Genomic DNA, 16,316 nt, shown 5'->3' with positions numbered 1-16,316 from the left:
TAAATGTATATATTAAATATAAGATATAGAATACAATATATAATAATATGATAAAGTCTGTGTATTATTATATATAATCTATTATCTCCTCAGATAGAATGTATGCAACGGGAAAGTAAGGATTGCTCTTCATATCTCCAGTAATGAGTACTGTGCAATGTCTCTGGCTTATTCTATTTATCTATATCTATATATGTTTTAAAAAGATTAGTTCATTAATTCATCTATGATTATATAATTTCACTCTGAGTCTCTGTATGTGTAATGAATTCAATATGTATCATCCCCAGAACTCATTTCAATAGTTTTATGATTATACTCATTAAATGCAATATATTTGAATGCAAATCATGCTAAACTTTTCTTTGGAGGGTACTTTACCTGAAGAAATGTTTTCAAAGCAATATATGGTTGTTATAAGGGATAAGTTTCTTAGAGTGAGTACTCGCTAACCTTCAGTTTCCTCATTTGTATAAAATGAGGGTTTTAGAATTGATGACCTTTAAGGTCCCTACTAGCACTAAAACTATGATCCTCCAAGTTCATTTTAATGTATTTATTTGTTTTGCTTCATTTCCCCTTAATCTTTCTTAAGGAGAAAACATTCTGTATTGCTATGTTGACTTTCTCTGTAACAAATATGTGGATTGTTTCAGGTTTCTCAATAGAAGCTGGAGATTCTAGAGAATGAACCTCTTTACAGATTAGCCCTTTGCCCCCCTATAATAGTATTGAATTAGATTATGTCTTTTAAGGCTAATAATGCCATTTAGAAATGTGTTATGAAAAAGCTAAGGTATAAAATCCTTCAATATCCTTGAATATTCTACCTGGGGTATTCAGCAAGTCCACACTCTTTTTATATATCCCAGAAAGTACAAGGAAGGTTGAAGGCATCATCTGACCACTGACTAAACTAGGGGCAGAAACCTGCTAATTTCTCCAGATCCATAGACATGCCCCTTTATAAAGAAAGAGTGAGTGCAAGAGGAAGCCCAGGTCTATAAATTGAAGGAGCTAGTTCTGACCAGGGGGATCCAAGACAGATATCAGGAAAGTGTTAAGTTATAAGGCAAAGACAGTTTGACTGACATTTTAATGTTCAGTTCACAAATTATAAGATGAAGAGAATCATGTTTTTTTTTAACAGGTCTGTTGTACATTGAAATACACAAGTTACCAAACAAGTTCAACATTTTTTTCTATATATATTTCTAAAGAATTCAAATAAATACATCTAAAATCTCTTTTAAAATTTTTCTGTTCATTTTACTTAAGAAGAAAGGAAACAACAGTCCATTAAACTGATGATTATACAGCAAGTAATAACAAAAACTACAACATACATAGTAGCAATGTATTTGATATCATGTAGTGATACATATATGTATGCATGTGTGGCTACATGTATATATATGTGCTGACATACATTTTTATTTAGCCACACACATGGATATATAATTATAATTGCAACCTAAAATCAAGGCAGCTAGGTGGCACAGTGGATATCAGGAAAACTCATTTTCATTAGACCAAATTTGATCCCAGACATTTATTAGCTGGCTGGCTGACCTTGAGCATGTCCCTTAACCCTGTTTGTCTTACATCCTCATCTTCAGAATAAACTGAAGAAGGAAATAACAAACCATTCCAGCATTTACCAAGGAAACTTCCAAATGATCAACAAGATTTGGATATAAATGAAAAACAACCAAAATCAATGCTGTCCCCTATTAATTTTATAATTTTTAGCTGATTTAAGTAGCCTCGTATTATGAAATGCACAAATAATTGTAGAATCAAATTAGATTCTGATGTAACTGCTGTTTGATAATTTTATATTGTTGCTAATAAAGCAGTCACTTGACATAATGGATGCAATTATGGATCTTGTCAGGAAGACTTGAATTCAAATCCAGCCTCAGACACTTGTAATCCTGAGCAAGTTATTTTACTTGTTTACCTCTGTTTTCTCACTTTTAAATGAGGATAATGATAGCACCTACTTTCCAAATTATTGTGAAAAACAAATAAGAAAGCATTTATAAATCACTTAACACAATACCTGATACATATATATATATATACTAAATAAATGCTTGTGATGATGATTATTATTAATGAAGCAATGATATAAGAAACAATAGTTAAATGCATGTATAGTCCAAAAAACACCTGCAAAGGGCTAAGGTAACTTTAGGCATATCTTTCATTGATTAAAATATAAAGAAAGTCAAGGATTTTGAAGGCAGAACACCTTTGCTATTGTATAAACTCCTTTCACAAGGAGGCTTTGCATCATTATTAGCTGGCCCCCATTTTTGTTAAAAAAGATATAAATGGTAAAGAAGAAAAAAAATTCTATAATCCAATAAATATTTCAAGGATGTATAGTTGAATAACCACAATTGTTAACTCCACAATAGAAAAAAAATTCAAATGTATTATGTATGAAAACATTTTAAATATCTTTTAAAAGGAAACAAATATAACAGATGTTCTTGAAAGGAATCTCAGCAGGTTAAATAAGTGCCATATCTACTATAAATAAAAATCTAACCTAACAGAGGGAAGGGGAGAAGAAAATAGCATTTTTATCTCTAGGTTCAAGGGAGAAATAATGGACAAAAACTAATGTCCAATGAGAAAAGACAGAAAAAGGAGTGCAGCTTTGAAGGTAGTTGGTAAACATTATTTACATGTAAGTTAGCATGGTAAATAAATTTTATCAAACATCAACCTGAATTTGATATTGGTACTGAATGAAGGAAGTATACTCTTATCTCATAATAATTCACCTGTTCCATTTTTAACTTTGTTCCATATTTTAATTTCTTCAATCTAAAACCTTAATTTGTTCAGAAAACAAATCTATTGTTGAAGAGTGACCCCTGAAGACTTTCCCAGTGACAATTAATTTAATTGCTCTTCGAAACCAAGGGTAAAAGAAAGCATAGATCAAAGGGTTCATGGCTGAGTTATAATAGGCAAACCAAATTAAAATTTCATAAATATAGGTTGGAGTGATGAACCCTAGGAATGCATCAATTATCGATTCAATAAAGTAGGGGAACCATGAAATCATAAATGCAATCACAGCAATACCCAGTGTTTTTGCTGCTTTTCTCTCCCTCTTGGACACTCTGGCATTGTAACTCTCTAAGAATGACTCAGTTTTGCTGCTCATACTTTCAATCTTTCTAGCCTGTTGTTTAGCTACTAGGAAAATCTTACAATAAAGAATGATCATCACCAGAGTGGGAATGAAGAACAACAGAAAGTCTATCAGTACCCAGGCTTGATTCACTGCCATCTGACAACCTCCCACACAGGTGAGGGCACTTACTAATTCATCCAGCCCATCATCATTGGCACCTGAGAAAAAAAGTGAAAAGCTAAATGTAATGGCAAGAATCCAGGAGAACAAGATGCATAGACCTGAAACTGACAGAGTGAACTTGGTTGGATAGACCAGAGGGTCAGTGACAGCAATGTATCTGTCAATGGAGATGAAGCACAAGTGAAAAATGGAACAATAACAAAATGACCCATCAAAAGAAGTGTGAAATTTACAGTAACTCTCCCCAAAATACCAGCAACTCTCCACTGACCTCACCATACTGAAGGGCATCACAGTGACTCCCACCAAAAAATCAGCACAAGCCAAGGAGGCAATGAGAAAATTGGCTGGAGAGTGCAACTGCTTGAAGTGAAGTATTGAAATCATGACAAATAGGTTTCCCAAGACAGCCAGCACAGCGCCAGAGGAAAAGACCAAGTAGAGCATGACTCGGGGTCCTGGGGAGTAGGAAGTTTTAATGCAGGAGCCATTGATGTTCTCAAAGCAGAACTGTACAGCTGTAGGCTGGGACCCATTGCTGCTGCTCATTATTCTTCTCTCTCAGCTTTTAACTATATTTGTTTCTCTTTGTAATCACAGAAAAGTTATTGTTGACATTTCCAATATACCTGAAAAATATAAAGTAAATACTTATCTATACAAAATTGCATACTATCTTACTGAATTTTGATCCATTTAAATTAGATTATGTTTATAAAGCATTATAAATTATGAATACATTTCTTGGCACAGTAGGCACCATATAAAATGCCTAATTCTTTTCCTTTTTTCTAAAGACAATGAAGCAAACCTCCTTCTTTTGTTATACCTAGTCCATTCAACTCAGTAGAACTCCTTCCCCAATCTAAAAGCTGCTAAATAAATAACTTCGAAAAGTATGCTTTACAAAAGATGAATGTTAAAATCTATCTCTACATGTAATTGGAAAAAAAATAGACTAAAAAAAATACTAAAGATCAGTACCAAGACAATCAGTTCTTAACTGCTTGATCACATTTTTCTCTAATCCTCCAATTCTGTATGTCTGACAATCTCCTCTATAAAGTTGAGAGAGATACTAAAGTTTTCCTCAATTCACCTTTTATTACTTTGCCCTTCTTCATTTAGTCATCTCTCTTGGTGCTCAAAATACCTCTGTTTTTTCTGGAACTCAGTCAAAGAAGTGTCAGAAAACCCCCCAAGACACAATCTCTGTGGGGATAGGTGTGAATTAGGAGAAGAAACTTCTTTTTCCAATAACCATTAGAAAGGTATTTATTTTGTCATACTATTTTTTACTCTTATAGCTACATAAATTATGCGATTTGTTTTGGAAGATTTTCACATTTACATATAAGTCTTTTTTTTCTATGAACTTTTTGAAGATAGAATTTATGGGGAATGTACTGGCATCTCATATGTATATATGTATATGTGTGTGTATATATATATACACATGAGATGCAGGTACAAATATATATCTATATCTAGATATATCTATATCTATCTATCTGTCTATATAAATATACATGTCTTATACCCTTAAAATTATACTCCCTTTTAGGACACCCTACCTTACACATGTATAAAAACATATATACAATACATATATGTATGTGTATACATACAGAGGAGTCTTAACAGTTTCTCCTCTTCATTTAGTAATGATTTATAGTTTCTTATTTTCTGGATGCCCTTATTAGAACTTAATTCCTCAATAACTTTTTAGAGATGTTTCCATTCCTAGCTGATCCCCAGACCAACACCATACAATCAATTATTGCATTCATTCTTTAAATCTTTTTAGTTTCAATCTGTCTGAATATACTTGAATCCATTGTCAGAATTTTTGAGAGCCCTTCATCATTTCCATATTACATTGGGGCATCAGAGCAGACAATATTGGAAACTCTGATCACATATATAAATATGTGTGTGTGTGTGTATATATATATGTGTGTGTGTGTGTGTGTGTCATATATTTGCATATATTTAAGAAATTTAATAAACTTCCAATGTAAACATGTCTTTCTATAAAGCAAATTGGCAACCACTGTGTAACTTACAATGTGATAGAATTCTGGGGAAGGGATTAGGGAAGGGACTGAGAGACTAGAAGACTTTCTCAGGAACAAGCATGTGTCAGAATTCAGGACTTCATAGTTACAAAGCAAGTCTTACTTCTACTCTTCCATTCTGCCCCTTCAAATAAAGTGTGTCACAAAAGTATTGGTGCAGTTTTAAGCTTTAATTACTTAATTTTACAACAACTTTTTGATATTCTATATACATGTATTACACACATATATAATGTATGTCTACAGAACATGTACAGACATACCTACACCAACATCTAAAGATATATGTGTTTGCATTATAGAGGAAATAACAGGATTAGATGTTAGAATTAAGTAATGCCTTGAAACCAATCAGCATTTGTCCTCTAGTGAGTTTTTCTGTTTTCCACAACTTGTCTTTAGGATGTGAACCCAAACCAGAATAAGATTTCACAGTGGTGCATGCCTCCAAATTATCTTCTCTCCTGCTATGTCTACTCAACAACTGCAATTGTTTGGGGATGGGATGCACTGCACGTGTTGTTTGTACAATTTCAAAGAAGACCAATGACATTACGAGGTGATGTCATGATTTGTGGTTGAACTGGATTTAAGAATCAGAGTTGCACCCAGTCATCAGCCTTTTTTTCTCTTTTAGAATCATCAAAAGTTCAGTGGCAGCACAAAAGTCAGACAATGACCTGAGCTGCACCTTGATATCTTCAATATCTGACCATCTAAGCACTCCATAACAATTGCTTCAGCTGTCTTCAAATCTATTGGAGCAAATTGCTTTCATCTGCCCCTGAAGGATTTAGGGCTTGAGATGGGGAGTCTTCATATGCTTGAAGTAGACAAATCCTTAACTCATTGATGGGTTTGAGGACTATTGGTTATCCTCAACTGCCAACACAGCTTAACTCAAGTTTGACTGCTGTTCTAGTTTCTTAGAGTCACAGGTGAAAAATTGGGTGTCAGATAGAAACTAAAGGTAGATGAACAGTCTTGAAAAGGACTTGTCAAGCCCTCACCCTAGAGGTGTTAGACCTCCTGGAGCACCCCATGTAGCTCTGACCTGTACCTACCTATCATTTCATTGCTATGAGGAATTGGCGATATAGAAACTCCCTTTACTAATGACAGCTGATGTCTTGTCATTTATAATCCTTGAGAATTGACTGAGCACTGACAAGGTATATGATTTGCCCTTGGTCACAAATATATTAAATGGAAGGATGGGAGAAGATCCTTATTCCCCAAGTCAAGATTCTGATGCCAAGGTCAAGCGGAGGTATGACCATTATGTCATGTTGCTTCTCTTTGCACTAGTCATAAATAAGTAGCTAGTCCTTCTCTATGTATAAAGTAATTTAATAGAAATAAAATGCATTGTGAATAGGAAGATAGTAAGCCCCTGTGGCTTGGGCATCTTGGTGAACAATAGATAGAGTGCTGAATCTGGTGGCAGGAAGACTAATTTTCCAAATCTTTCCTCAGACACTTAACTAGCTGGGTGGCCCTGGGCAAGTCACTTAACCCTGTTTAAATCAGTTCCTCATCTGTTAAATGAGCTGGAAAAATGACAAATCACTCCAGTATTTTTGCCAAGAAAACTCCAAATGGGGTCAAGACAAGTCAGACGTGACTGAATAAAATGAGCCCATTTTCTAAGGAAGACAGCTCTTTCTCAGAACCAGTAAGGGGAAATCAATGTTCTTCAAGGAAATGTCACTATGGATGCATCTAGAATGGCATAATCCAGGCTGACTGAGAACTGAGTAGTACCTCTGACCATATATTTATAGCTCCAGGTCATTTTTCTTTGTTCTTCTAATAATCATTAGGGGAATGAATTTGCCCTTGTCCTATCAGCCTATTTTTATTTCACATTCAAACAAAGAAGTCATGGAACTGAATGGGTATATCCAAGCTGCTATCAACACTCAGGATAAGATATTCTCAGCTCCCCTACCACCACTGGCAATATCACAGCTGACAGTTGCCACCTTTGAATCTTGAAGAGGAAAAGAGACACTTCTTGAACCTGAATTCTAACAGTATTGGAATGATTGTGGAAACCAGCTGAAAGAGGACAAAAAAAAGAAATAAAATTATCTATTAAATACTCCAGAGGCCTTGGGCAAGCCATTTAACCCCAATGCCTTGCAAAATCTAAATAGTCCAGAAAATCACTCTGATATAGGTACTTAATAAAGGCACATTGTCTGACTTTACTTACTGACTGAAGCTAAGCCTACTTTTTTTGCTCAAATCAGGTCACATGATTCTTGGCATGTATCTCCTTTCTAGGATCCAAAGTAGGACCACAACTCCTACCTTCCAAGGGTGGGGGCAGCAGCTAGGAGTAAGTAACTGATAGACTACTGGACTGGGACTCTGGGAAAACCTGAGTTCAAATTCGACCATTTGTGTGGCAATTCAAATTCTATCCAACTCCAGGCAAGTCACTTAACTATAATTTGCCTCAGTTTTTTCATCTCCATAAAATGGAGTTAATAATAGTATCTATCTCCCAGCATTGTTGTGAGAATAAAATAATATTTGAAACTATATAAATATAAATGGTATTCTTTATTATTATTATTATTATTATTGAAATTCCTCTTTGATTAGGATTTTTGGTTCTCAGTTGTAGAGTCCTTTTTCTGAACTCTTAGTGGAGTCCCACTTCTGGATTCCCTTATCTTTCCCAGGCAAGCATTGGAGGGGTGGGAGACAAGGAGGACAAAGGAGACAAGTACTCCATCAAGATCTCCAAGTCCTCTGTTTATTCACCAAAATCTTTCCAGTCTCTAATCCACTCCCACTTTCATGGTACTTAGCAGAATAAGGTTTTGATGTTCAAAGACACCAGGTGAAGATAATTTACAATGTTCCCATACACAACAGTTCCCAACACTCAGTTCACAGAAATGATGGGATAAAGGTAAATTGGGTAGGTGTGGGATGCTTTCTTTTTTTTAATTTAAATTTATTTTTATTAAAGATATTATTTGAGTTTTACATTTTTCCCCCAATCTTGCTTCCCTCCCCCCTCCCCCCACATATTGCACTCTGTCAGTCTTTACTTTGTTTCCGTGTTGTACCTTGATCCAAATTGGGTGTGATGAGAGAGAAATCATATCTTTAAAGAGAAGTCTAAGAGGTAACAAGATCAGATAATAAGCTATCTGTTTTTTCATAAATTAAAGGGAATAGTCCTTGCACTTTGTTCAAACTCCACAGCTCCTTATCTGGATACAAATGGCACTCTCCTTTGCAGACAGCCCAAAACTGTTCCTGATTGTTGCACTGATGGAATGAGCAAGTCCCTCAAGCTTGAACATAATTCCCATGTTGCTGTTAGGGTGTACAGTGTTTTTCTGGTTCTGCTCATCTCACTCAGCATCAGTTCATGCAAATCCCTCCAGGTTTCCCTGAAATCCCATCCCTCCTGGTTTCTAATAGAAAAATAGTGTTCCATGACGTACATATACCACAGTTTGCTAAGCCATTCCCCAATTGAAGGACATTTACTAGATTTCCAATTCTTTACCACCACAAACAGAGCTGCTATAAATATTTTTGTACAAGTAATGTTTTTACCCTTTTTCCTCATCTCTTCAGGGTATAGACCCAGTAGTGGTATTGCTGGGTCAAAGGGTATGCACATTTTTGTTGCCCTTTGGGCATAGTTCCAAATAGCTCTCCAGAAGGGTAGTATGAGTTCACAGCTCCACCAACAGTGTAATAGTGTCCCAGATTTCCCACATCCCTTCCAACAATGATCATTACCCTTCCTGGTCATACTGGCCAATCTGATAGGTGTCAGGTGGTACCTCAGGGAAGCTTTAATTTGCATTTCTCTAATAATTAATGATTTAGAGCATTTTTTCATATGGCTATGGATTTCATTGATCTCCTCATCTGTAAATTGCCTTTGCATATCCTTTGATCATTTGTCAATTGGGGAATGGCTTTTTGTTTTAAAAATATGTCTCAGTTCTCCGTATATTTTAGAAATGAGACCTTTGTCAGAATCATTAGTTGTAAAGATCGTTTCCCAATTTACTACATTTCTTTTGATCTTAGTTACATTGGTTTTATCTGTGCAAAAGCTTTTTAATTTAATGTAATCGAAATCATCTAATTGGTTTTTGGTGATTTCTCCAACTCTTTCTTAGTCATAAACTGTTCCCCTTTCCATAGATCTGAAAGGTAGACTAGTCCTTGAACTTCTAATTTGCTTATAGTATTGTTTTTTATGTCTATGTCCTGTAACCATTTGGATCTTATCTTGGTAAAGGGTGTGAGGTGTTGGTCTAATCTAAGTTTCTTCCATACTAACTTCCAATTTTTATCAAAGAGGTAGTTTTTATCCCAATGGCCAGACTCTTTGGGTTTATCAAACAGCAGATTACTATAATCATCTCCTGCTTTTACACCTAGTCTATTCTACTGGTCCACCACTCTATTTCTTAGCCAATACCAAACAGTTTTGATAACTGATGCTTTATAATATAATTTTAGATCAGGTAGGCCTAAGCCACCTTCTTTTGCACTTTTTTTTCCATTAAGTGCCTGGAAATTCTTGACTTTTTATTTCTCCATATGAATTTACTTACAATTTTTTCTAACTAGTTAAAGTAATTTTTTTGGAATTTTGATTGGTATGGCACTAAACAGATAGTTTAGTTTTGGTAGAATTGTCATTTTTATTATATTAGCTCTACCTATCCATGAGCAGTTGATATTTGCCCAGTTATTTAAATCTGATTTAATTTGTGTGAGAAGTGTTTTATAATTATTTTTAAAAAAGATTCTGAGTCTGTCTTGGCAAATAGATTCCCAAGTATTTTATATTGTCTGAGGTTACTTTGAATGGGATTTCTCTTTCTAGCTCTTCCTGCTGTATCTTGCTAGACATATATAGAAAAGTTGAGGATTTATGAGGGTTTATTTTATAACCTGCAACTTTGCTAAAATTGCTAATTGTTTCCAGTAGTTTTTTGGATGATTTCTTGGGATTTTCTAGGTAGACCATCATGTCATCTGCAGAGAGTGGGAGTTTTGTCTCTTCCTTCCCAATTCTAATTCCTTCAATTTCTTTTTCTTCTCCAATTGCTGATGCTAACATTTCTAATACAATATTGAATAGTAATGGTGATAATGGGCACCCTTGTTTCACCCCTGATCTTATTGGGAATGCCTCCAGCCTCTCCCCATTGAATATAATGCTTGTTGATGGTTTCAGATAGATACTGCTAATTATTTTAAGGAACAGTCTATTTATTCTTACACTCTCTAGTGTTTTTAATAGGAATAGATGCTGTATTTTGTCAAAAGTTTTTTCAGCATCTATTGATATGATCATATGATTTCTGATAGGTTTGTTGTTGATGTAATTGAGTATACTAACAGTTTTCCTAATACTGAACCAACCCTGCATTACTGGAATAAATCCTACTTGATCATAATGTATTATCCTAGTGATGACTTGTAATCATTTTGCTAAGATTTTATTTAAGATTTTTGCATCTATATTCATCAGGGAGATAGGTCTATAATTTTCTTTCTCTGTTTTAACTCTTCCTGGTTTAGGTAACAGCACCATATTGGTTTCATAGAAAGAGTTAGGCAGAGTTCCATCTTTCCCTATTTTTCCAAAGAGTTTATATAGAATTGGAACCAATTGTTCCTTAAATGTTTGGTAGAATTCACTTGTGAATCCATCAGGCCCTGGATATTTTTTTTAGTGAGTTAAGTAATGGCTTGTTGAATTTCTTTTTCTGAGATAGGGTTGTTTAGGTATTTAATCTCTTCTTCATTTAACCTGGGCAACTTATATTTTTGTAAATATTCATCCATTTCACTTAGATTATCAAATTTATTGGCATAGAGTTGGGCAAAATAATTTCAAATTATTAATTTAATTTCCTCCTCATTGGTGGTGAGTTCACCTTTTTGATTTATGATACTAGCAATTTGGTTTTCTTCTTTCTTTTTTTTTAATCAAATTGACCAGAGGTTTATCAATTTTATTGGTTTTTTTCATAATACCAACTTTTGGTTTTATTTATTAATTCAATAGGTTTTTTTGCTTTCAATTTTATTAATTTCTCCTTTAATTTTTGGAATCTCTAATTTGGTACTTAATTGGGGATTTTTGATTTGTTCTTTCTCTAATTATTTTAGTTGCATGTTTAGTTCATTGATTTCCTCTTTCTCCAATTTATTCATACGAGCATTTAGAGCTATAATATATCCCCTGAGAATTGCTTTGAATGAATCCCATAGGTTTTGGTATGTTGTTTCATTATTATCATTATCTAGGCTAAAATGGTTAATTCTTTCTATAATTTGTTTTTTGGTCCACTCATTTTTTAAAATGAGGTTATTCAGTTTCCAATTTGTTCTGGGTCTATATCTCCTTGGCCCAGTATTGCATATGACTTTTATTGCATTGTGATCTGAGAAAGATGTATTCACTATTTCTGCCTTTCTGGAGTTGATCATTAGGTTTTTTGGGGTTTTTTTTTTTTAGTTTTTGCTAGGCAATGGGGTTAAGTGGCTTGCCCAAGGCCATACAGCTAGGTAATTATTAAGTTTCTGAGGCCAGATTTGAACTCTATCCACTGTGCCACCTAGCCACCCAATCATTAGGCTTTTATGTCCTAGTATATGGTCAATTTTTGTATAAGTTCCATGTACTACAGAGAAAAAGGTATATTCATTTCTATCCCCATTCAGTTTCTTCCATAAATCTACCATATCTAATTTTTCTAACAATCTATTTACCTCTCTAATTTCTTTCTTGTTTGTTTTATGATTTGATTTATCTAGATCTGATAGCAGGAGGTTGAGGTCTCCCACTAGTAGAGTTTTGCTGTCTATGTCTTCCTGTAATTCTTTCAGCTTCTCCTCTAAGAATTTGGGTGCTGTCCCACTGGGTGCATATATATTCAATATTGAAATGACTTTATTGTCTATGGTACCTTTTAGAAGGATAAAGTTTCCTTCCTTATCTCTTTTAACACTATCTATTTTTGCTGCTGCTTTGTCTGAGATAAAGATTGCTACCCCTGCTTTTTTTTTACTTCAGCTGAAGCAAAATATATTTTGCTCCAACCTTTTGCCTTTACTCTATATGTATCTCTCTGCTTCAAATGAGTTTCTTGTAAGCAGATTATTGTAGGATTCTGGTTTTTAATCCACTCTGCTATTTGCTTACGTTTTAAGGGAGAGTTCATCCCATTCACATTCAAGGTTATGATTACTAATTCTTTATTGCTCTCCATGCCCTCTTCCCTCTGTTTGTATTTTTCCCCCTTTCCCCCCCTTTTGTCCATATTCCCCAGTCATTTGTTTCTGAAAACCACCACCTTCAGTGTGTTTGCCCCCCTATATCACACCCTCCCCCTTTCTTTCCCCTTCCCTTCCTTTTGTTATTTCCCCTTTATTCCCCCAATCCCCTTCCCTTTCTCCATCCCCCCCTCCCCTTTTCCCCTTTTAATACTTGAAAGGTCAGATGTTTTATATGTTAACTGAGTATGTGTAGGTTGACTTTAAGCCAAGTCTGATGAGAAGAAGATTCAGGTGTTTCTCTTCTGCTCCCTTCTTCCCCAATATTACCATAGGGTTTTTTTGTACCTCTTATTGTAATGAGATTTACCCCATTCAATCCCCTCCCTCCTCCCATCTCTTTCCTGTCCCCCTTTTTAGGGCAGTAGTGGTTTTTTTAGATCATTCTAAGTCATAGAAAATTCTAAGTGTCTGTCCCTTTTAGTTCTGTATATTCTATCAAATAGAGTCAAAATTCCTGAGAGTTATTAGAGTCTTTCTCCCAAGTGGGGTTAAAACCAGTTACATCCAATTAGATAGTAGTCTCATGGATAGGTCATAAATGTCCATCATTTTTGGCTAGGTGTATTCTCTCTATTAGAGTTACATTTCTCAAGGTTTATGAGAATCTTTTTTTTTACTCCCATGCTGGGATATAGCCAGTTTCAACTTACTGGATTGCATTTTTTTTTCTTTTACATCCCTCCCTTTATTTTTACCTTTTCATGTGTCTCTTGAACCTCCTGTTTGATGCCCAAATTTTCTGTTTAGCTCTGGTCTTTTCATCAGAAATTTTTGGAATTCTTCCATTTTGTTAAATGTCCATCTTTTTCCCTGGAAGAGAAGGCTCAGCTTTGCAGGAAAAGTAGATTCTTGGCTACATTCCAAGCTCCTGTGCTCTTCGAAATATCTCATTCCAGGCCCTTCAATCCCTTAAAGTTGATGCAGCCAGGTCCTGCATGATCCTTACTGTGGCTCCTTGATATTTAAATTGCTTCTTTCTGGCTGCTTGCAGGATTTTCTCTTTTATCTGATAGTTCTGGAGTTTGGCCACAACATTCCTTGGTGTTTTCATTTTAGGATCTTTTTTTGGTGGGGATCGATGTACTCTTTCAATAACTACTTTGACCTCCGATTCCATGATATCAGGGCAGTTTTCCATCACTAAATCCTGTAATATTAAGTCCAGCCTTTTTTTCTCTTTAATGTTTTCAGGAAGTCCTATAATTTTCAGGTTGCCCCTCCGCGATCTATTCTCGAGGTCAGTGGTTTTGTTGATGAGGTATTTTACATTTGCTTCTATTTTTTTGATTTTTTTTAACTGACTCTTGCTGTCTCATGGAGTCATTAGTTTCTGTAGACTCCATTCTTTTTTGGGGGGGAGGAGTTTTCTTTGTTAACCTTTTGCAATTCCTTTTCTAATTGGTCAATTCTACTTTTGACCAATTGAGGTTTTGAGAGAATTAATTTTTTTGCATTTGCCCATTTGAAGATATGAGAGATTTGTTTTCTTGTTGCAAGGTGTTAATTGTCTCCCCCAAATTTTCTAGTTGATTTTCAAACTCCTTCCTTATTTCTTCAAGGAAGTCTTTCTGTGCTGAAGACCAGATTGTATTCTCCTCAGAGGTTCCAGGTCTCTCTGAGTTAGTGTCTTTCCCTTCCAAGAATTTTTCTATGGATCCACTTTTCCTCTGACCCTTCTTCATTTTGCTAAGACCTGATTTGGGGAGGGGCTGGTTCACAGGGGCTTGGGATTGCTAAAGGCTTTACTCACTGAGTGCGGTTTCTCTGGTTGGCCAGTAGGAGGTGCTGGTTGCTTTCTCTAGAGTGTCTGTGACCTTGGTTGAGGCCCTCTCCCTTTCCTTGAAGGGAGGAGTTAGAGGTATTGAATTCTTTTGCCTTCAGTCAATGGTGGGCTTTACCCTGGCCTGAGGTCATTCCTCAGCTGTGCTGGTTCTTCTGCTCACACACCTGGGCCTGAGGCAGAAGTAGTTTGCATTTGTTTGTTAGGGGAGAAGTCTGAGTTGTAATGGGACTCAGACCAGAGGAGCCCAGGGATGGTGTCCACCACTTGCCTGCTCCAGAATTCTCCCCCCAGCCCTGTCTGGGATCTCCAGGGGGACAGCTCCAACACCAGAGCCACCTCTGCTCCCCCTGCAGACTCACGCCCCAGGGGTCCAGCCCTGCTCTGATCCAGCAGGTCCCGCTCTCCAGCCCTCAGACTCCTGGTTCCAATTCAGCTGCTAGTCTGGTTGATCAGGACTGATCCTCCCTCTGAGCCCAGACTCACCCACCCAAATTTAGTCACAGCTCCTGCTGGAGACAAATCCCGAGGTAGATGTTCTTTCTCTTGACTTTTCTTTCTGGGTTTTGTAGGTGAGATTTCTTTTAAGAGGTTTGTTTCATGTGATAGACGGGGAAGAGATCAGGAGACTTTAGAACTGTGCCTGTCTTCTCTCCACCATCTTGGCCGGAAGTCTGTGGGATGCTTTCTGATGATAAAAAAGGCTATGCCTCCCCTGAAACAGGGATGACTTTGATAAAAACTTAGAATGTTAACAAGCTATTGTGCTTCATAACTCAAATAATAATAGTTATGAAGTGCTTTAAGGTTTGCCATGCACTTAGCCAAGGTCACAAAACTGTGAAACACCTTGTGAGAAGGGAATTGATTCTTTCTGTTTCTAAGTCTGTTACTCTACAAAACTACACCAATCCACTGACTCTCATTGCAAGGAAATAGCTGGATCATAGGCTTGGATGCTAGCAAGAAGACACATGACTAAGAACAAACACATAAACGTCACCTATACATCTCAAATTCAACAAGTCTATAATGGACTTCACTATCCTTTCATTCCAGTCCACTATCTTCTGAAAATTCATATGGCTATTGAAAGCATACTCCTCCTTATAGTTACCTAGGTTTAGAACCACAATTGATCAATAAACATTTATAATTAGGTGCCTACTATATGACAAGTACTGTGAACCTCAGAATTATTTTCATCTCTTCACTCTCTTTTCTTGCTGTTTCTACCATCTTAACATCTCTCAATTTGTCCTCTTGTTTCTATTCATGCAGCTATTATCCTAATTTACCTACAGGAGTGCAATCAGGCTTCTGGAGTCACTCTGGGCTTGTAAGATAATATCCTCAGCTCCCACCATACAAACACACCCTTGATAATCTCATAACTCTTATCTGGATTATTGTAATTGCCTCCAAATTCCTCTCACTGACAGTACACTTTTCTTTCTCCAGTCATATTTTCCACACAGCCAATAAATTCATTTTCCTAAAGCTCAAATCTGACCATGTCATTTCCTACTTATTGTGCTTCTATGAACAAATAGAAACTCCTAAATTTGTATTTTAAACCTTCTATACAACCTGACTCTAAACTAGCTTTCTAGCTTTCTCCATTACTTCTCTACATTACTACTTTTCTACATTATTTTAAACTATGGTTTAAATAAATAGACTGTTTTGTTGTTCCTTTACAATCAACACTATCTCCTGTCTCTTTGCCTTTGCATTATTGCCCATTGTTCTGAAATTGCAGTCTTTCCTGATC

General features: G+C 35.9%; 1 protein-coding gene across 1 annotated transcript; it reads right to left on the bottom strand.

The window, feature by feature from the left end:
• Positions 1 to 2,836: 2,836 nt before the first annotated feature.
• Positions 2,837 to 3,889, bottom strand: LOC141489904 (trace amine-associated receptor 7a-like). The gene has a single exon (XM_074190255.1). It carries the CDS (start codon positions 3,887 to 3,889, stop codon positions 2,837 to 2,839), a length of 1,053 nt encoding a protein of 350 aa, XP_074046356.1.
• Between the last annotated feature and the right edge of the window lie 12,427 nt (positions 3,890 to 16,316).

Source organism: Macrotis lagotis, chromosome 5 (assembly GCF_037893015.1).
Source record: "Macrotis lagotis isolate mMagLag1 chromosome 5, bilby.v1.9.chrom.fasta, whole genome shotgun sequence".
Taxonomy (NCBI): Eukaryota; Metazoa; Chordata; class Mammalia; order Peramelemorphia; family Peramelidae; genus Macrotis; species Macrotis lagotis.
The sequence above is the reverse complement of the archived record's forward strand: the minus strand, read 5'-3'. Positions and strand labels throughout refer to the sequence as shown.